Source organism: Sciurus vulgaris, assembly GCF_902686455.1.
Source record: "Sciurus vulgaris genome assembly, chromosome: 4".
Taxonomy (NCBI): domain Eukaryota; kingdom Metazoa; phylum Chordata; class Mammalia; order Rodentia; family Sciuridae; genus Sciurus; species Sciurus vulgaris.
In genome coordinates this window covers 36651390-36674132 of record NC_136464.1, presented here as the reverse complement: position 1 = coordinate 36674132, position 22743 = coordinate 36651390, and the positions used below count along the sequence as shown (strand labels likewise).

Sequence of the window (22743 nt, the reverse complement as noted above, 5' to 3'; positions counted from 1 at the left end):
AGATAAAATATAGGACATACACTAAAAAGAAAAAAAAATCATTGTTTATTTGGCATAAAAATTTAAATGAGCATTCAAACATTAATTTGTTACTTTTGCTACATCTGGTGGTCTCTTAACACACGCACACACATTGCATTGCTTTTTTTGTGTGTGTGACTACTTATCAGTGAATATTCCCTCATGGATCAGCATATTTGGTGAGTAACTTAAACAATTCATCTAGAGAGTTGGGCACAGTGGCACAGACCTGTAATGCCAGGGACTCAGGAGGCTGAGGCAGGAGGACCAAAAATTCAAAGCCAGCCTCAGCAATTTAGTGAGGGCCTAAAACAACTTAGTGAGACCCTGTCTCTAAATAAAATATTAAAAAGGGCTAAGGATGTGGCTCAGCGATTAAGCACCACAGGGTTCAATCCCTCATACCAAAAAAATTAAAAAGAACTATTGATCTAGGAGACACTGAGATTAATAAATATGCATGTCCACAGTCCCATAGCAAATAAAGAATCATAAGAAGCGGGGCTCAGTGCTGCCTGTGATCCTACAGCTCAGGAGGTGGATGCCAGCCTGGGCAAGATGCTGTCTCCAAAATAAAATCAAAAGGCTGGGGAGAGAGCTCAGTGGTATCTTGCCCTGCGTGCGTGTGGCCTTGGTTTTGACCCCCAGCACCGGGAGCGGGGAATTGTAAGAGCAGAATCTTGTGGCTACCTGTTACCAAGACCAAGGCCACAGCATGATGGCCAAACACAGGGATCACTGAGGGGCTCTGTTGCTAAACTTAGTCCAAGGAATCAAAACCCAGAAGAGCACACAGATGGCTCATCTGCTGGCTCACTTGTTTTCCTGCTGGGGTCCAAGTAGCTTCTGGATGCCCAGAGGGGCTCTAGGGACCCCAGCAGGGGTGAGAGGATCCAGGGGCAGCGCTCCAGGGCCTTTACATTCCCTTCTCCATTCAATCACATTGGTTCTGCCATTTTTAGAGTTTTACATGGGCTTTCTTCCATGTTCCAAAAAATAAGAAGTCAGGAAAATCCCTGGCAGACCATCTTTCCTCAGTATCATTTCTCTCAGCTAGGTTTGGGGTAGACTGATGATAGATGACATTTTGAATCAATGTTTCATGATCAGAACATTGATCCATAGCAAACTGGTTATTTCAGAGACCAGAACAGCACAGTTGACTCTCTCTCATGGAGGCTGAGAAGCCTAACCTGTATTCTTGCCTACAGGGATACTCTCTCTTAGTACCTACCAATTTTTACATTTGCCCACGCTCTCAAGCAAAATACATTGATCGGAAAATGAAGCAGTGAGAGGTTACGGGCTGAGTGAGGTAGCTCTATGGACGCTTGTTAGTAGTCACATGAAGCTGATTTTTTAAAAGCACAATTGAATTCTGATTGTGCTTCAGACAATATGTACCTATTTAGAGAGGCTGCGATCAGAAAATAAACTTAACAACAGCAAGAGGGAATGCTCACCCCCGTGTCTTGTCCCTTTTCATTTAGCAGGGAAATGAATTTGTAGGGCAGTGATCTGCTCTGGTCTCCAGACAGGTCCTTCAGGGAGACGGTTGCTGTGCCAATTAATCTGCAGGGGAACACAAAAAGCACACAGTAGTGTAAGTAGGGGGCTTGCACCATTGTCTCGTGGGATCCCTCCCCAACCCTCTGCTATTCATTGTTATCATTTAAATCAAATCATAATGAGATGTGTCCAGGTATTTTTGAAGTAAACATGACATATCTGCCACCATAACAAGTAGTCAGCTCAAGAGTCTAACTATAATGCCTATGAAATTCCAACAGTCACGACCGAGGTAGATGGACCAGCAGGAAAGACAAATACAGCCAGAATCCAGGACAAAACTCAGTAAGATGGAAGGTATTCCTCTGTAATGGGAAATTAAAAGGACACAGAACTTTGCCCACTGTGAAAACGTATGTCCCCTGCTACCCTCCGCCACGGCCCCATAGACCTTCAGAGTGTCTACTTTGAGAAAAGGTTGGCGGATCACTGATGGGGATAACTTGCTACCCCACCATAGCTGAATGGTGGAACAGCAATTTGATTCAGAAGTGGGCACTGTTCTCTCTGCCTGGGTTAGACCAAGTCTCTGCTACTGGCCCACCTGTCTCCACTGCACCGACTGCAACAGAGAAGCACCCTGTGTCTCCCTCACTAGAGTGAAGCTCCCTAAAAGCTTGGGTTGTTCCTGTTTTGTCCACTACTGTAACCCAGAGCCTGGGACGTGGCAGCTACTTAAAAGATATTTACTGAGTGAAGGAAAGAATAATTAAGGAAGAAGATCTGAAACATTTTTATAGTAAGGCACATGACTTAAAAATGGACAGAACACATCCCCAGGGAACTGGTCAACTGTAAAATTGTAACCCATGGAAGATTGTATGTGACGGGGAGGATGTAACCAGAAACATGAATGAAAACAGGGGAGTTGAAGAAGTTCGCTTTGTGGAAAGCAAGGGAGCCCAGGGTGTGCTTTCATCTCAGTTGTGGATGCTGAAAAAGGAAAAAAGGAATAGTAAGAGTGTTTTCATGTTACTAAGACCTTGCTACCTTTGCAACGACTTACACTAATACATAGCAAATGTGATAGAACAGAAAACCATTAGCATTAAAACAGAAAATGAATATCAAGCCCTTAAAGTGATAGAAGAGATTCTCCATTAAAAAAAAAAAAAAAATTCAGGGTGAAGAAAACTGTAGTTGAGTATTTTTATGTCACTCTGGGCTTTGGGGCAAAATTAATAATCAGGAAAGTTTCATTTTATGGAGAAATAACATCTTAAAATTTGTACAGTTTCTTTAAAAATCAGGAAGTGAAAGTTGATGTCAACATGGGCACAGAATGTTTCTGAAGTGACAAATATATATCCATTTTCCTCTCTCCAACTCAGACCTCAAAAGGAGGTCTAGATTGTAGAACTGGAGTCCGTAACCCAATCACATGCATCAGTGACTCCACAATATTAAGTGATTTCACTTTCTCTGAAGAGATCTATTTTATTGCACAAACCAGGAAATTGCTATGGAGCTGTTTCACTCCATTTATCCAGCAATGTAGATCATTTCTTACAATTTCTTGGAAGAGTGCATGTTCTCATACAGAGCGCTACACACGATGCTCAACAACTATGACAGATTTTTGTCTCTTCTAATATCCTAAGCACAGTCTGTGGTTAGCAACAGAAAAGAAAAAAAATTGTCTCCAGAGAAATGAAAGTGAATTTTTCATCCTTTTCAAGTCAATACAGAAATTAGATCTACTAGTCAATTTTGAGTATTTTTTAGATGAGTCTGTTCACTCAGTATACTGTTTAGAGTATTTTTTTCTCCTTGGTTGAATTTTTATTCCCCTGCCATATTGAGGACAGTGGTCCATACCTTGCTCCATTGCCACCAGACAAAGCTATTCCTCCAACACAAAGTGAGAGCCCTAATACCTCTCCCTTGGCCCCACGGAGAGCTGAGAACTGCTTTCTATGCTTTTAGAATATTTCTATGGTATTAGAATAGAACAGTCACTTTGAGGACATAGCTCAGAGGTGGAGTACTTGCCTAGCAGTAACGAGGCACCACAAAAATAAAATGAAGGAGTCATGGGTTTGGCTAATTTAGCTTTAAAGAAGAAGGAAGCGTGAAAAGCCTATGTTTTAAAAAGTCATCTGACTGTTGTCAAATGTCTCAATGAGATACTCTCCTTGAAAGACATGGAAACGAATGTGACTTTATTCCTCACAGTTGGGTGATTCATGGCCTAACTCTGATCAAGATAATGACTTTGCACAATTGAACATGTACTGATTTGCTTCTGCTAAAGTCAAAATGACCTAAACCTCTATCAGCAGTAAATAAATCTTAGCATGAACCTTGTAGCATGCTGAGACAATGTAGAAGTGGAAAGAGGCCTGGCCTGGGGTTGGACCAACATTCTCAACCTTGGCACTGCTGACATTTTGAACCCATTAGTTTTTGTTGTTTTTGTTGTTGTTTGTTTGTTCGTTTGTTTTTGTTTTTGTTTTTTTCCCTGTGAGGAGCTGTCCTGTGCTTTGTCACCTATTCAGCAGCACCCCTGGCCTCTACCCACTAAATGCTCATAGTGCCCCTGCCCAGCTATGATCATCAACTAGCACGTTGCTGGTTGTCCCCTGGAGAGCAAAACTGCCCCAGTTTGAGAATAGTTACTGCTCTAGCCCTAACTCTGAGGCCCATCTGAGTCACTCATCCTTCTAAGCCCACTTCATTATTGGCAGACAAGTGGATGTAAGTAAGTCATTTTCAGCTCTAAAAGTCTGTTATATATGCTTGTATAGATGCTGTTCTTTTTATATGTCTACTTAGGGAATAATCTCATGTTAAATATTTACTTTATCTTGAAGTTTTTCCTGTCTAACCCTAACCCTAACCCTCACTCCTAAACTGTGTTGGGCAACCCAGAATGATAAGCAGGGTTTCTGCTTTCAAGAATATTGGCTGAGGACTGGGTTGTGGCTCAGTGGTAGAGTACTTGCCTACCATGTGTGAAGCACCACATATCAATAAATGAATAAAATAAAACTAAAAAAATAAAAAAAATAAAAAAAAAAAAAGAATATCAGCCTAAAACATTGTAAAACGAAACTAATTCACATAGGGTGTCAGGGGGAAAGGTTAGGCCAGTAACATAAATGTGGAACACACTGAGTGTTGTGAGTGACAGCAGGTGGGGCTTGTGGCTAAATGGAGAGAACAAGCTTACCTAAAACACAGAGCCCATCTGCTGATCCTTTATGATCCTGAATGGCTTCTCACCCTCCCATCTGACTTAACCAATATCTTCTGCTTTTGCTTTCTCATGAGACAGTAGCAACAGATCACTGACCAGGAATGGAGTAAAGTAAAAAGAAGCCAATTATAAACTTTAACCTCAATTTCTTCTTTTAGAAACCTTTAGTCCCATTCCAAAAATCTACTTTTTCATCATAAGACTCTGAAGCTTTCGTTCGTGGGGGACATGTAAAAGAAACCAGATTTTATTTTATTTTTTTCTGAAATAAAGCTGGTGTGTTTAGATGGAAACTTGGAAAAACTATAATCCCAGAGATATTGTTACAGCTAGGCTGGGTTGAGAAAAAAGGGACAGTTATAGCTTCTAAGAACTTTAACTGTGAGTCAAAAGAAACTTCCCCTCTGGGCAAGCTGGAGCTCTGCAGGAACTCCCAGGCAGGCTTGGCCAGGCCTATTTGCTGCTGCGTTGCCTGGATACAGAATATTGTGAAAAACTGGAAATGGTGAGTTGGCCTCTTCCAAGGGGATTGGAACAGCTCAATCTGACCACAGCCAAATTCCTTTAAAGGAGGTGACACTGAACCAGGCACCTTCTTTCTTTCATATTATTACTGCTATGAATGGGCCAAAAAGATGGTACAAGGGGAGTGGGGAAATGGCCCTGTATTTCATGGAAAAAAATCAGTCTCCCCCTGGACTACACCCCACACCAAAACAGGCAGACCGGGGCTCAAAAGGAAACTGCAGCGAAAGGCTCTTCAGCTCCCTGGCTTTACTTGTGGCATTAATCAGTTGCAGATGTATTTTAAAGTGAAGAAAAACACAGTCATGCTCCTTTTCCTTTCAGTCCATGAATGTCATATGACTTGGAGTTGGGTTTCTGTGTGACAGGGAACTAATCTCAAGCAATGGGAGCAACAACTTGACGATCCTAACTCAGATATTAGAATTGGGGGAATAAAAAGTTTAATGGTAAACCAGTCGATTTAGTTATGCAAGTGCTGGTTAAGAACTTCCTTGGCTATTTTGTTCATCTTAAAATAGACAAAGTGTAGTTTGTTTAAAAAAGAGGAATGGAGAATGTCCTCCCATTAGCATTGGCGCAAACATGGAGAGCCGCATGCCTCTGTGATGAGTCAGGCCTCGCTGGCTGGGTTCTTAAGCAGGGGAGCTCACGTACACCAAGCCTTCTCTGCAGCCGGGACACAGCCCACACGGATTAATTACTGCAGGAGGGTTTACTGGAAATTCCTTCATGAAGAAAAGGAGAAATATGTTGGAGGCTGGAAAATAAACCACACATTGTGCTGTTCCTGCCTCTAGGGACTGTAGTAGAGGACTGTCTTGCTGTCCTCTGGGAAGCTGAATTGAACAAAAAAAGTTCCCAAGCTGCCCCCAGGTCCCATGTGGAGAAACTGAAGATGCTGACCTCCCATCCTTTGAAGCACAGGCTCTTCGCAGGCTGAGCCTTTTCATTTTGGCCAGGCCTGTATGGCCCCGGGGTTCCAAGGCTGGGTCTCCAACTCCCGTCCCCACACTTATCCCTCTCCTGAGCCAGTTCATCAGGGTCCCCCCATGGTCTCAAGCCAATAGGTGCAAGAGCCAAGCAGGCCCCTTAATGTGAACCAGAATCAGACTAGTAGGAAAGGCAGGGGCAGATCCTTTGCTCGACTAGACTTCAGTCAGCCTCCTGAACCGTCTCCTGTATACTTCCTTATAAAGTGCCTTTTAGCCAAGAACCCTGCTAAGTCAGTTTAGCAATCCGTATCTAATCGGATTCTTCATCTTCCGCCATCCCCCATGTGACATCTGATCACCCTGGCCTGCCTTCAGCAAGAATCCTGTTAGGTTGGTTTAGCTAGAATCCCCCTTATCCCTGATGTTTCCTCTTAGAAATTTTCCATCCCCCAGTTCCTACCCTGTTCCTTGCACAGGCTGTCTGTGAAGTGGAGCCCAGTCCCCCCCCTCCCCTCTCTCTCTCTCTCTCTCTCTCTCTCTCTCTCTCTGCAAAACCTGGTTGCAGTGGTCCCTCTGACTGCGGCAATGGTCCTGGATAAAGTTTTCCTTACCATGCTTTAATGAGTGTCACTGAACAATCTTTTCTTTAACAGAGCCAAGTTAGCAAATAACACTGCAAGAATCCCTTGCCAAGGCAAAAGCCCCTCTAAGAGCATCTGCCCATGTCTCCCATCCACTCGCACCTCCCAGACCCCTGACCCACCCTTGTCAGCCTCTGGATTATCTCCTGAGCTCTTTCTCAGAATGTGCCTCCCTGCAGCAGCAACACCTAGATCTTTGCAGGTTCCCAGGACCCTGAGCCAGACATTTTCCTTAGACAATTCTTACACAGTCTGAGAAACAATGGTCTAGACCAGTAACCTCCATCGGGAGTCTGAGGAAGGAAGAGGGTGAGTGCAGGGCTGGGGGAAGAGAAGGCGGCTGGCAAAGCAGGATCAGGGAACAGGGGGCACGTGGGGTTCTGAAAACATCCAATGTGATAATGCAGGTTCTCATTTGAGAAATGTGCATAGAAAGCCAACCATTTAACATAAGAACAGAACACTAGGATTGTGGGAGAACCTGGAGGATTCTTTCTCGTTCATTAAAAGGGGAGTATGGGTTTTAAACAACAGAGAAACACTGGTCCTCAAAAGTTCCCAAACCTTGCTGTGCACAAGCCTCCCCTATACTTTTAACAAACTCCATTTCCTGGTTTTAGCAGCATGGACCTAGCCCAAAGGTCATGGCAGTACTGGCCCAGTGTCTGCTCTACTTTTCCCTGCCTATCCTGCCACAAGCCACATCTCTTTAACGTTGGATGATGGAAGGCCAGGTCTCCCACCAGAGAGCCCCCGGTCCAGTAAAGTATCCAGGTGGTGGGCGTCAGTTACCTGGTGGCTGTAAGGAGCAGGTTGACCAGCCTAATGCCTGGTAGCTTAAAGACACTCAGTATCACTGTTGAACCCAGGGGTGCTTTCCCACTGAGGTACATCCCACCCCATTTTACTTTTTATTTTGAGATAGGCTTTTGCTAAGCTGCTGAGGCTGAGCTAGAGCTGGCAATCCTCCTGCCTCAGCCTCCTGAGTGGCTGGCATTACAGGAGAGCGCCAATGCACCTGGATCAATATTTTGTAAATAAAAGGACTATACCCTGCTAATTTTCCTATTTCCATGTGACTGATTCCCCTGTCCACTCAGGCTCAACAGTCTGAATCCATGCTTGCCCACTCAGATGGGTCAGTGGAGTTCTCTGGCTCTGACTCATCCAACTCCCTCAACCATTATAATCACAGTCATAGCTTTTCCTTCATTGGAGCATTTATTTATTCATTCATGCCCCTGCGGCTTATAAGGTAAGGGAGACCACACAGCAGAGTGACTCTGAACCTGGAGGTAGGCAGACCTGACCAGCTCTGCCTCATCTTGTGCTATATGGGATCTGTACAGGTCCACTTGGCTGAGCTTTAGTCTCCTTGTCTGTAAACACTGACAGTGTCAGCTCCTACCTGGTGGTGCTTTTATTAGGGCTAAAGGGATAATTCTTTTATTATTTTTTCCAACATCATTCTAGAAAAGAGAATTTCAAAGAAGCTTAGAAGGATGTGGCTCAGGCGAGTACTTGCAGGGAAAGCTGGTCTGAACACAGGTCCAGCCCCAGCCACAGTGGGGCTCATCACACAGGGGGCGGGCGAGTATGAACGAACACGCAAGAACCCCTTGTCACTGCCCACCTCCACTCCTGTACAAGTGCTGTGCAAAGTTCTTCAAACCAGCCCTTTCTCTTGCCCATTACAGATAGCCCCCTTCCTATGCTGAGGCCACGGGTACCACAAATCTGTCTGGGAGGAAACTTTTATTTCCAGAGTTAGAAAGAGGCAAACTTCAGCTGCAGTGGAAAACTCATGAAATCCAATTTAGTGGAATCTGAATAAAGTTTTTCAATCCGGAATTCTTATAAAATGAGAGGTTTCATTATAGAAGAACCCCCAAAACCAATCCTTATATGAAAACCCTATCTAACAGCACACTCTCCTTACCCTGTCATTTTCTTTCTTTGTACCCTGCTTTACTTTCTTTCTACCACTCATCACCATCTGGTATTACTAGATGTGTAGTTATTTGGTTATTATCTCTTCCCAAATACATGTTAGTTCGATGAAAGGCAAAGGGCTCCCCCAGTGAGTGCCCAAAGCCATTTCTGACCCAGAGTAGGCATTAGTATATATTTATATGATGAATAAATGAATTGATATGTCACTGAAGACAGTCCAATGACCTTGCAAATTATTTGTGCATTATAAAGCTTCTTCTCCTAGAGGCTGGAGATAGAACTCAGTGGCAGAGTGCCTGCCTAGCACATGCAAGGCCTGGGTTTAATTCCCAGAACTGCAAAACATAAAACAAAAAACTTATGTAGCTGGGTATGGTGGCACACACCTGTAAGGAGGATCTCAAGTTCAAAGCCAGACTTAGCAACTTAACGAGACCCAAAGCAACTTAGTGAGACCCTGTATCAAAACAAATAAAAAGGGTGTGGTTCAGTGGTTAAGTGCCCCTAGGTTCAATCCCTGGACCTGAAAAAAATAAAGCTTCCTCTCCTAAGAGATCATCTTCCAAAGAACAATGCAAAGAGAATTACAGTCTTATTGTTAGGAAATTCCTTTCTCTTTCCCTGGGCATCTTTCTCTGGGCATGTGGTCTACCCTTGCTCACTCACAAGACTGTAACAGATGCCCCAGGACTCCAGCTCCTTAACTGGGGGCTCCCCAGGTACTGCAGTACAGCCTCTGCAGCATCCAGAGACATCCAACCCTAAGTAACCATGATCTTTCTGTAGTTTTGTTGCTCTGCTACAAATATGGAACTAAAGAGAAATCAGAACTGAGAATTCTGCTGTATGGTAACATGTGCTTCTGATTCAGATTTCTACACAGACTTCTAGCTACTCCAGTCAGAAAAGCAGTCATGGTTGTCTGCCACCTCCCCACACCCGAGAGAGAAAGGGGACATCTAAATAAACCCCACTGTCATGTGGACACATGGCAAGGTCAGGAACCAGTCTCAGAACTAGGAGGAATAACAGTGGTAAAAGCTGGAAGACAGATCTACAGATACTCCGCCCTGGCAAGCTAATTTCATTCTCAACCACACTCATTGTGCTTTCTCTAATTGAAAAACAAACAAACAAACAAACAAACAAACAAACAAACAAAAAAAAAAAAACCAAAAAAACCAAACTTGACCCAGGGAGTTAGCATATTTCACAATCTAATCTTTTCCTTTCACTTTCTAATTCATAGCCCCCTAATTGCTACGTGTGTGTGTGTGTGTGTGTGTGTTTATTATGCTGTCCTCTCACATTCTAGCACAATGGTCCACAACCTTAACACACACACACGCACACACACACATCTCACACACACACACACATACACATCACACCCACAGAACAAATCCTGGAGGCTCTGGGCTCAGTGTAAGATGATTTGAATATACATTAATTCCACGATCTTCCCTTATAGAGCTAAATGACCTTACCCAATTTGGCATATCTCTCTGAGCCATATTTTTCTTATCTATAAGTTGGGGATAGACTGACTGAGAATTGTAATAAAGATGAAATATGGTTATGTGTAGAACAGTTTTAGCACAATCTCTCCCACTTAGTAAACCCACAAAAGCGTTCGCTATTATGTTTTCATCAGGAAATTGAAATGTTTCCTTAATTATATTAGATGTGCCCTTTTGTCTAGATTTTATTGAGGAAGTATTTTATTCCCCATTAAAAAGATGAAGAGACTTGCCAAGATTCACCCAGCCAGTAAGTAGCAGAACTAACATCCAACCTAATCTCAGCATCAACAGATGGACGCTTGCCCATGCCTGTTATGCACAACTTGAATAATTTTCTTTGTAGGTATATTAAGGTTTCTGTTATCTCCTTCTTACATACAATATAGCAGAACAGATGTCTTGCATGGTATCTTAGATTCAGATATTGTTGCTGACTTCTCTGCATGTGGGTGTGGATGCCTGGGATGGTGGTTTTGCATGCACAGGCACAAACATGTGGCAGGAAAGAATACTAGAAATGCAAACTCTTAGAGAGCTAATTATGGTCATTTTATCTCAGACATTATAATTTTCATCTCCATTAGTTCAGTTTGGAACTTTCCTGTATCTTCCATGTCTCATGCTCAAGCACTTAAATCTGTGAAATATAATACACTGCTCATTGTCCACGCCTACTAATGTTATCTTCCATGCCATTTCAGGAATTTCAGGTCAGTTTCTATTGCCTTTTTTTTCCCCCCTCCATATTACTAAGGTAAAATCCTTCTCCATGAATTACGAGGTTTTTCCACTCTGAGTGGTGGGAACATAAACTATTCCTAGTCCTGTGTGAGTCCCCAGGATGATATTGGTTTGCCTCTTGGCAGGGGCTCTTTCCCCCTGTATCAATAGTTTCCTCACTGATCAGCCCTCAGCTGAAGGAGTCCAGGAGAACTCGCTGCCAATCTCTGGAACAGCTCTCTCTCTCTCCTCTCCCTCTCTCTCTCTCATCTCTCATCCTCTCTCTCTCCTCTCTCCTCTCCTCTCTCTCTCTCTCTCTCCTCCTCTCTCTCTCTCTCCTCCCTCTCTCTCTCTCCTCTCTCTCTCTCTCTCTCTCTCTCTCTCTCTCTTTTTCTCTGTTGCTTTGTGTCTGGATGTCTCTGTCCCTCTGTCCCCCTCTCTGTCTGTTACCCTTTCCTCTTGGTCCCTGAGTCACCTTGGCCTCTCTAGGCTCCCACCTGCATCTCTCCAGCTCTGGGAGACAATCAGGGTCTGCCTGGGACCCTCTCCCACACTGTGGCTCAGGAATGGGTCTCCCTAGGCATTCAGCTGGTACTCAAGGCTCTCCTCATTTGCTTCCCCTCTCTTAGGAGCATATCTCTTAGATATTGCTGTCCTGTGTCAGTGATATCTGAAAACTACTGCATTTGGGCTAGTTTTTCAGTTGTCAAGAGGGTGAGTAAATCTTATCCCCATTTTGTCATCCTAGCATAAGCGGAACTGCTACACTATGGTGGTCATTTTATGACTGAGACTTCTGAGGCCTGGGGAGATGAAGTAACTTGCCCATGGTCACTTGTGCATGATCAGTAGAGCTGGGTCTCTAAACAGCCTCTGTCTGACTCCAGAATACCACCGTGCCACTCTACCACCCTCCTGGGAGCTTGGTATTATTCCACATCTCTCTACCAAATAGCAGACATTTGCTTGTTGCTTAAACCCAAGCTGGAATCAGAACTGTTCCAGAGAGCTGAGGAGGGCAGATTCCACAGAAGTTGCTCTTTACCAGTGGGCTAACATGACAGCCATAGGGTGATTTTTTTCCTTGTTAGAATTTTTTTTTTTTAATTTGTCCTGATTAAATATACATGATAGTAAAATGCATTTTGCAACATCTTACATAAATAGAGTATAACTTCTCATTCTTCTGGTGGTACATGATGTAGGATCACACAGTTGTGTAGTGACATATGTATATAGGGTATTTTTTTTTTTATTGTAAACAAATGGGATACATGTTGTTTCTCTGTTTGTACATGGCGTAAAGGCATACCATTTGTGTAATCATAAATTTACATAGAGTAATGTTGTTTGATTCATTCTGTTATTTTTTCCCTTCCCCCCACCCCTCCCACCCCTCTTTACCCTCTATACAGTACTTCCTTCCTCCATACTTGCCCCCCTCCCTAACCCTAACTCTAACCCTAACACTAACCCTTCCCTCCCCCCCATTATGTGTCTGTATATAGGGTATTAATGTCCAATTCGTCTATCCTTCCTACTCCCACACCCCCTCCCCTCCCTTCTTCCCCTTTACCTAATCTAAAGTAACTCTATTCTTCCCTAGCACACCCCCCATTGTGAATTAGTATCTGCATATCAGAGAAAAGATTCGTCCTTTGGTTTTTTGGGATTAGCTTATTTCACTTAGCATGATATTCTCCAGTTCCATCCATTTACCTGCAAATGCCATAATTTCTTTCTTCTTTAACCTAAGTAATAGTCCATTGTGTATATATATCACATTTTCTTTAGCCATCTATCTGTTGAAGGGAACCTAGTTTGGTTCCATAGTTTAGCTAGTGTGAGTTGAGCTGCTATAAATATTGATATGTATGCTGATTTTAAGTCCTTTGGGTATAAACTGAGGAGTGAGATAGCTAGGTCAAATGGTGGGTCCATTCCAAGTTTTCTAAGGAATCTCCAGAGTGGTTACACAAATTTGCAATCCCATCAGCCAGGTATTGAGTGTACCTTTTCCCCCACATCCTTGACAACATTTATTGATGCTTGCATCCTTGATAATTGCCATTCTGACTGGAGTTGAGATGAAATCTTAGAGTAGTTTTGATTTGCATTTCTCTAATTGCTAGAGATGTTGAAGATTTTTTCATATATTTGTTGATTGATCATATTTCTTCTTCTGTGAAGTATCTGTTCAGTTCCTTGGCCCATTTATTGATTGGTTTTTTTGTGTTTTTGGTATTAAGTTTTTTGAGTTCTTTAGATATCCTGGAGATTAATGGCTCTTTCTGAGGTGCATGTGGTAAAACATTTCTCCATAGGGTGATTTTTAAATGTTAAATAAATAGAGCATTTTTTCATTCATTCATTCAACAAACATTTACCAAGAGCCTCCCTTATGCCAGGCCCTGTGCTCAGGGCTGGTGGTACAGCACTGAACAACAAGGGTGTGGAGTTTGTTGTCCAGCAAAGCCGGCAGATGAAGTAACTGGATAAGAACATTGCAGCATCAACACTGAACTGGGTTGTGCAGACCAACATTCTCTGAGCACTTGTTTCAGCCCCAGCCCCAACCCTAACATCCAATTGCCCAGAGACTCCTGTGCTCATTAGAGCTTCACAAGAAGGGTTCTGAAGAAATAAAACAGGGCATGAGATGGACAGTGACCAGAAGGGACGGTTCTGGGCCAGGTGGTCAGAGATGCTAAGGCCAAGTGACAAAATTTTATATCTACTGCAGTATGAGGGAAAGGACACCACATCAAGAGGGGACAGCTCGTGCAGAAGCCCTGCTCGGTGCCTCTTTTCTTCCCCTGAACAGGCACAAATGTGTGTGCAGCACACACATACTTGTAAGTTCACTTCACTCCTACATGTCCAGCCTCCTGAAGGTGGTCTTCTTGAGGAACTCAAGTGGGTTGCAGCAGGGCCAGAATGCCAAGGTATCAGAGTCCAGCCTCAATTCCCTGAGCCTCAAGTCTCCTCTTCACTTCTCAAAGTCATTGTGAAATTAAATGAGATGAGATATAAACTCTCAACAAATCATGCCCATTGTAGAATACGAAGCATATGTGACTTCCTATCCAACAGAACAAAAATTTTACGGATTTTATCTGGAGAAGAACCTACAAAAGCTGCCAATACTCTGATATTAACAGCTTTTTCTTTTTTTCAAAATTAGGAAGAAAACAACTTCCATTTTAGCAAAGAAATCATTGATTCTTTGATGTATATCTTGGTTCCTATTGGTGCTCAAAGGCTTCCATTATAACCTAAGTCAAGAGTACGGGCCTGAACATGAACAAGCTGACGGACACATACCCTCATACCCTGCAGTATGATTGCGAACAGGTTACTAAATCTCTCTGAGGAAAAACAGACCCGTTTCGTAGGTGAGTGTGAAGATCAAGTGGGAGAATGAGTTCATATGTTAGTCCTAAGGGACAGCCTTATCTGCTAAGAGAACTCTCATTCTTCAGTCACTGGGAAAATCCTTGCACTCTGACATTACAGCTAAAAATGTCATTTTTGTCTATCATGTGATCAAGAAGCTGCTCTGACTCTTCCATCATGCTCCTTCAGTCTGCAAGGCTGCCTGGATGACTCTGATGTGAGGGACTGCAGCAGTGGCACTGGACAACCCACCCGGCTCCCAGCACCTGAGAAGGGGCAGTCCTGGGGCACCAGGGCTGTGAATGCTGGGACCACCTGGGACCCGTCTGTCCAAGGTGCGGCTTTGGCACACAGGCCAACCCAAGCCGCTGGCGCTGTTCGCTGACAGGCAAACAGATGCCAAGAGAGAAATGTTTGCAGCTGCCAGTCTCCATGGCAACAGGCAAGCCGGCAGACAGGACATTCCTTAAACTGGAAGAAAAATGCTCAGAAGCATTCTCACACTGGACAGTCCACAGAAGCCTCAAGGCCAAATCTTCAGCAGAAAAGCCAAGAAGACAATCTGGGGCCAAAGGCCAAAATGCAAACATATTTCAAACATATGTCTTATTCCTAGAGGGTTTTCTTTTTTCTAAAATGTACAGATAATTTGGCCAAGGTCTGTGTAGAGTTCAGTTGGTGGAAACAATGCCCCTCTGATAATGGGGGCACACTCTTTGGTACAGAAGAGCAGAGGTGACAGAGCAATAATACCCTCATGCCCTGCCAGGCACAGAGCTGACTCGGGGCCAGCCTTCCACTATTCAGTGAAGTCTGCAGAACAACCGAGAACACATGTCTGAGCTCAAAACTTCTGCCCCAGTGACCCTGCCACAGGGCCTACAAGTCCTGTTTTGCTCAGTCCTCCAGGTAAGTGACTGGCTTCAGTCCAAAAGCCAGTGTTTGTGGGAAGATTGCACAATTCACTATTAGCAACCACTACACCTTCACTGGGGTTGGTTTCTCAGCACCTTAAACCAGGACCTTGAAGGCAGAGCCACAGGACAGGTGAGTTTTCTGGGAAAGAGTGTGTCAGAGAGTGCTGGGCATGGCTCAGGAGGCAGGCTGAGCAGGTACCCCGGAGGAAGCCCTGGAAAATAAGGACACTGGGTGCCTGGGAAAAATCAGCTGGAGGAAGAGAGGGTGGGGAGGGAAAGATTGAAAGAGTGATGCAGATCTACTTCATATTTTGCCTAGAATTTACCTTTTTCTATGACACCTAAACATTCCTCTGTCATCATAACACCATAGTGACCACATACTCAGTTGGTCTTTATGCTCAGCAGACACCGTGACTCCAAGATGCACAGAGTCCTAAACTTTAGAAGGACCCTCTTACAACAGAACCCATAGCATTTTTTGTTGTTGTTCAGAATTAGAAAATGTCCAGGTTCAGATCAACTGCACATCAGCTCTTTCTGCAGAAAGCACATGACCCCTGAAATGGTGCCAGGGTGAGTCCAGACTGGGGTTTCTTCTCTCCCCCTCGTTCTATCAGCCCAGGGCCCCACTGTTTTCATATGTATTTGTAAAACAAATAAATAACAGGCTCCCAGTATTATTTTCCCTTGTTCCTAACTGGTTCCTATATCCAGTCTCTATACACAAGGCCCGAATGATCATTTAAGAATATGTCAGATCATACTCAAAACCCTTTAATGGATTCCCAATTCCCATTCCACTGAGAATGAAATCCAAAGCCCATGCTAGGTTCACAAAGCCGTGGATGTCACAGCTTTGCTGACCTCTTATCCTTCCCCAACTCCGCCCCCTCGTGCTCATTGCTGTCCAACTTGACTGGACTCTTCAAGTCTCTTAAACACCTTCCTGCCTCGGGGGCCTTTGTACTTGCCATTCTCTCTGCCTGGAATTTTCTTTTCCTCCGGAGAGTGGCACAGCTCATTCTTTCATTTTAGGTCTCTGCTCAACTCTTACCTTGTCACCATTCATATAAAATAGCATCTTCCCTGGTCCCCAACCCTCAACCACTCTCTAATCTTTCACTCTGCTTTATTCTTCTTTGTACTATATAACAGCTTCCTCCTAAGCTCATAGCACTTCACAGGGTACCTGACTCATTGCATATTTGTGTATTTGTTTGTTTTCTGTCTCTCCCTCAAATGTGCAGCTATAGGAAAGCAAGGACTTAGCTAGAGACAGATGGGAGCTGGGAGGCAGCCCATCAGATTCTGCTACCATGTTAAAATAGGCACAAAGTGATGGAGGCTTCAATCAGACTGCCAGCTATGGGCAGGGATAAAAACACATGGCACAGATCACAGAAAGGAAGAAAACATAAGATTTGGAAACATATTGGACAAGAAGTAAAAGGGAGAGGATCCAGAGAGGTCTGAGTTTTGAGCCCAGTGATATGAACTATCCAGTCCAATATGGTGGCCTCCAACCACATGGCTATGCAGAACTTGAAGTATGGTTTGTCCAAATTGGACATGCTATAAGTGTCCTAGATTTCAAAGACTTAATAAGGAAGAGAAAGCACGTAAAATATTTTGGATAATTTTAAAAATATGGATGCATGCTGAAATGATAACATTTTGGATATACTGGGTTAAAAATATAAGGATCTGGTGCTGTAGCTCAGTGATGGAGTGCTTGCTTAGCATGGGTGAGACCCTGGGTTCCATCCCTAGTACCACAAAAACAAACAAACAAAAATTAGTATTAATTTCACTGGTTTTCATTTTACTTTTACCAATGTGGCTACCAGAGAATTTTAAGTTGCATATGCACCCTGCCCTATATTTCTGTTGGAGAGGGCTGGCCTACAATATCAACAGTGGTTCCATTTTCAGAAAAAGGAAAGCAAAGAAGAGAAAGGAATATTATTAGTAACAATTACAAGGTACTGTGAGGCTCTAGTGCCCACTTTGAAATGCAGGAAATAAAACTGTCCTCTGAGATTTGGGGTGGGAGATTTTTAAAAAAATCACATAATGGTTCAAAGCTAAGATGTGCAACATAACCTTAAAAAGCTAGAGTGATTTTCATTCTAAGACTAATGGGACCAGAATTTGCTAGAATGTATTTACATAGTTTAAGGGAAAAAAACTGCATCAGCCACAAGGGGCATTGGTTGGCCACAGAGCACAAATGAAAGGATCACATCAAAGATGAACATGGCAGTTTCTATCAGTGTACTGTCCAGGGTGCTGATGTCTGCCCAGGCTAAGTCTGACCCTTGAGTGGAAGACCCCATGATTGGGTGACCATCTAATTTAATGTTCAAACCAAGTCGCTGTTGACAGCAAAAGGGGCATTATTAATCCTTGAACTGGGACAGCAACCAGGACTGTCCCAAACAAATCAGAGCATATGGTCACTCTATCTCAACTAACTCATCCTAGTTTAGTTTATTGCTCTCATTGTAGCCTTCTGATTGTACCAAATATGCCTGAGCTAAGACATGCATTTTTAAATGCACTAATTATAAAAAACTGAAATGCTTCTTACAATTGATGTGGGCATCCCACTCCTCAGTTTATACCCAAAGGACTTAAAATGAGCATACTGCAGTAACACAGACACATCAATGTTTATAGCAGCTCAATTCACAATAGCTAGATTGTGGAACCAACCTAGATGTCCTTCAACAGATAAATGGATAAAGAAACTGTGGTATATATACACAATCGAATATTATTCAGTCATAAAGAAGAATACTTTGGCATTTGTAGATAAATGGATGGAATTGGAGAATATCATGCTAAGTGAATAAGCCAAGCCCAGAAAACCAAAGGCTGAATGTTTTGCCTAAGTGGATGATGAACCATAATGGGGGTGGGGAGGTGGGGGGTAAGAGAAGAATGAAGGAACTTTATATTACGTAGAGGGAAATGAGGGGGGAGGGGGCGGGGGCATGAAAGATGGTGGAATGAGACAGACGTCATTACCCTGTGTACATGTATGATTACATGAATGGTGTGAATCTACCTCGTGCACAACCATAGAAACGAAAAGTTGTATCCCATTTGTGTACAATGAATCAAAATGCAGTCTGTATCCATAAAAAAAGAATAAATTTTTAAAATAAATAAATGTTAGGTCTTTTTTCTCTTTGCAAACCCATTATTAATTAAATAGCACATATTATGAACAATGACATCTTTCATTTAAGAGTAATCTAGCTTATCATGTACTATGGCTTGAAAAAAAATGAATCAGAGGACAGCCATGCCCACCCATCGGGCAATCGATTTCCATTATAAGATATCGAGTGGGTCTTCTGGTTTTAAGTATTAGTTTCTTGGGAACTTGTTAGTTTGAGTTCGTAACAAGACTAGGTTCTGAGTCTACATGACCGAAGTCCAGCTCCAGGACTGGTTTAAATTTACTGAGGTCATTCTGTCTCCTGGGGACCAGTGTTGGAACTCCTGCCCAATTTTACCCAGAGAACAATCCCTGGTGTCACCCTGGGCATCGCCATGACCACTCCCATATGAATCTGAAAGATACAGTATGAAGATGTATATAGGCCACACATAATCGGAAAAAGGAAGGATTCGTGTTGTGTCCAATATAGCCACAGCTCGGATAAACAACCAGAAGCGAGAAGTGACTATGTACAGTTAACCAAGAAGTTGCAGGATAGACTCGTGGTGGCTCCGTGTCTGCAGACTCTTTGAAATACTGCCATCATTGGAAAAAAGTGCTGTGATTGATTAACCACAACCGATATTGGTTCCTTAGGGAGTAGGAGCATAGAATTAAAGCACTGTTACATTGGAAGTATTATCAAGTGTGATTGTCAACAAAATAAACAATAGTGACTTGATATGTGGCATGAGAAAAACTGCTGAAAGTAACTTACTTATTTTGTCCAATTGTCTCAAAATCTTTCACAACGATCCCAAGGGAAGATGAAAAGTCCAGTGGTACACCCCTCAGGTCAAACTCCAAAATCTGTTCAAATCAAGGTTATGAAAATAGGCTGTTAAGAGGATCGAAGAACATAATAAGATGCACAGTACTGCCTGTTGGGATGAAATTTTCACCCATGACAGTCTCTCGGACTTAATTCTACGGTTAGGTAGAAACTATTAAATTATACCCCTGGAAGCTGCTGAGGGGTGTGAGACCCAGCCCAGCCTTAGACTCAGAGAACCTGCAGGCAGCCCCAACTTTCCCATCTCCTCAGTTCTGTGGCTTTAGACAGGTCACTGAACCTCTGACTCATGGTCAGAACTGGACTGGATGCCTACCAGAGCTGTTGCAAAAATAAAATGAAATGTTATCTGTGAAAATATTTTCTTCAGTAGTTATTTTTAAGTGATCTGCTCTTCTTAATTATATCACTATCACACAAAGAAGATGAATAGTCTAAGAAAACATTTTCTAACATGCGTCGGACCCTTACTTAAAAGTTCCACTGTGGTCAATGATGTAGTCAAATGACCTTTCTAAGTTTCCTGTTTTAATGCAATGCTTTGCTTTCTAATAAAAGTGCAAAGAAAATCAGGAGAGCACCATCGATGCCTCTGATTGGCTAGGTAACAAACAAATTAAACAAATCAAATAATGCTTTGAGGCGCCTTGTAGTGGGTTTGGAATGGAAGGAAAACTTGTGTTGTAGCTCACATGAGAACCCATACACCAATCCCAATGGGTTTACGGTTGGCACTTCATTTAGGTTTGGTTTCAGTTATAAAATGTGGTTGGAAAGTTTACTTGATAAGTACTTTTGCAATATGAGTGGGAAAAAAAGCCATGTTGAAAACAAATGGAAAAAGATGGAAGAAGCCTGCAGAGGACATGCTAGTTCACATGACAAACCATCTCTCTGCCATTGGTCATGTGGATTGAGTGAGTGGCGGTAGCTAAAAATGAGCAGTGAAATGCATGGCAAGGTCACAAGTGTTCTCTAAATTACTTGAGGGGCTTCCTTAAACTACTTCCAAAGTAGATGAGAAAGCAAAGGGTGGAGTTAATTTGTAGAAATAAACAGAAGCAAAGGAGTTAATGGGAAAACACGTCAAGAGAAAAGGATTAATGGGACTAACTCTTGGCAGGGTCCACTGAGGTTGATGTGAAGTTAGGAATTGTATCCATCAGAGTCTTCATTTTTCTGGGAAGAAAGAGTCCTTTAGTAGCGCAGGTGCACTAAGGTAACTTCTGACTAGTTACTGACCCCAGTGCCCACATTAACATGGGATTGACCTGGAGAGGAAGCCCCCCTGAATAGGATGGCCACCATGACAGTTCTTAGTTGGTGAGGACCAAACTAAGGTCAAAAACTCCTCCGCCTGATGTGAAGGACAGTTGAACACCTGGCTGGTAAAGAGTACAGCAGGTAGTCCCCAGTTCTCCTGGTAAACACCAAACAGTAATAAATTTGGAGACAGCATTGTCTCCTTTGTGGTTCTCTGCTTGGAGATGACCCTCTCTCTTGCTCTCTCTCTCTCTCTCTCTCTCATGCTCTCTGCTTGAGCCTCACTTTGCTTTTATTTTACTTTCACCTCACTTTCTCTTTACTTTCAATTATAATAAAGTTCTCTTGCATGGTTTTTGGTGTCTGACTTTAAATTTTCTGACATCGGGACACAAGAACCGAGGGGTGGATTTTTAGCTCCCTGCTTTCCTGTGACAAAATCGGGATGACTGAAAACCTGAAGCAGTGAAAGCACACAGAATAAACATATTTTTTCTTCTTTTTAATCCTGGAGCTCTGTGTCAGGTGGTAGGGACCCACAGTGACCAACCAGGCATGTCTCTTATTCTCGTGGCACTTGGGGTCCACGTGGCTGCTCTGGGTTCCAGTGAAATTACAGACAGCTGGACTTCCCTGGCAACCTGCATGAGGCCAGCAGGGCTTTCCAGGGGGGAGTAAGAAGCTTTCATCTTTATCTCATTGTGTGATAGGATGCTCCTCTTGTCTTACAGAGATAGTGAAACTAGTTGGAGGAAGAAAGGACCCAGAGTGGGTGGAGGGGAAGTCTTTATAGCCTGGTGACTCAGTGAAAACAAGTAAGACATTTATTACTGATCTTGTGCAGGGAGGCTGGACCCAGCTTTTGAAATAAACAATGGGGATGATCATCAACTTTGGAAAAATTAGTCAGAGTAGGAAAATTCTACTAAGTGGGAAAAATGAAAATTTTCACATATCTATGAAAATATTAAATACAGAACCACCTAGAAAATATATACAGAGTCAATGGTGGGGGGCACAAATAAGTTATGTTATATACCTTCAGTAGAATATTACCTAGTCATTAAAAATGCTTTTGAATTGAATAATATAAGCATATGCTTGGGATACAATAGTAAGAAGTAGGATAGGAACTTGTATTTGCTGCTTTGTATTTCAGATGTCATATTTCATTAAATGTATTTAACTCAAAAACACTATGGATAACTACTGATGTTAACTACTTGCTTCCAGAGGGTGGGATCAAAGTTAATTTTCACCTGAAGCTTTCAAATTTTCTATATTAAGTACACATCACTTATTTCAATATAAAAAAAGCAAAGTCATTACTCAGCTAGATATACAAAAAGCACCACGTGATATGCTCTTGATTAATCACATGCAGATGTGTTTTTAATTATGAGCTTTCCTTCTGAGACTCTGGAGATGAGCCCGCTCAGCTCACCACTCCACCCGCAGGAGACAGTCCTTGGAGGGTCACCCTCTTTGAACTGCGCTGCTGCCTTGGGGGAATATAGGGAGCTGGAGTGGGTGGGGTAAAATGCAGAGATTCTCTTTCCAAGAGAGAAGAGTTAACTTCTGACCCAAAGATGTAGCTTATCCATGAAAGCAGAGTTGAAAAAAAACCATAGTCACCTCATTCCAAACAGGGTTGAGTTCATTATCGACTTTCTTTGTTTTCTTTTTCTCATCTGCAAATAAAAAAATAAGAGAGTCAATCAATGAGAAATAAAGAGCATGTAAAATTTACTTATTCCTTCAAAGAACATCACCCGAGAGTCTGCTATGTGCCCACATTTCCCCGTTCATCTGCCTACGAGGGGGACCACTTGAATCGTTCTTCCCAATGGAATGGCACTTTTTGGCTTAAAACATCTTCCCCATCTTCAAGTCTTTCAGGGATTCAAAATCATGGAGTGCTGTGATGCTCCACCCCTCCCTCACCCAGGTCTCCTAGGACCTCTGCATCGCCAGCTGGCTGTAGAAAGAAGCCAACAGAGGTGATATTTGAGATGCTGGTACCACCACTGAATAGATAAGGAGACTGAGGGTCAGA

At 42.9% G+C, this 22743-nt stretch overlaps 1 protein-coding gene across 2 annotated transcripts in view; it reads right to left on the bottom strand.

The window, feature by feature from the left end:
• The window catches only part of MYOF (myoferlin), a 153789-nt gene that overhangs the window by 109976 nt on the left and 21070 nt on the right, over window positions 1–22743 (bottom strand). For both annotated transcript variants that reach the window (XM_079137547.1, XM_079137548.1), the window contains exons 2-4: window positions 22323–22378; window positions 19350–19441; window positions 1485–1593 (exon numbers count right to left, since the gene is read on the bottom strand). In XM_079137547.1, coding sequence (XP_078993673.1) covers window positions 1485–1593; window positions 19350–19441; window positions 22323–22378 — 257 coding nt within the window. The remainder of the gene's footprint in view (window positions 1–1484; window positions 1594–19349; window positions 19442–22322; window positions 22379–22743) is intronic.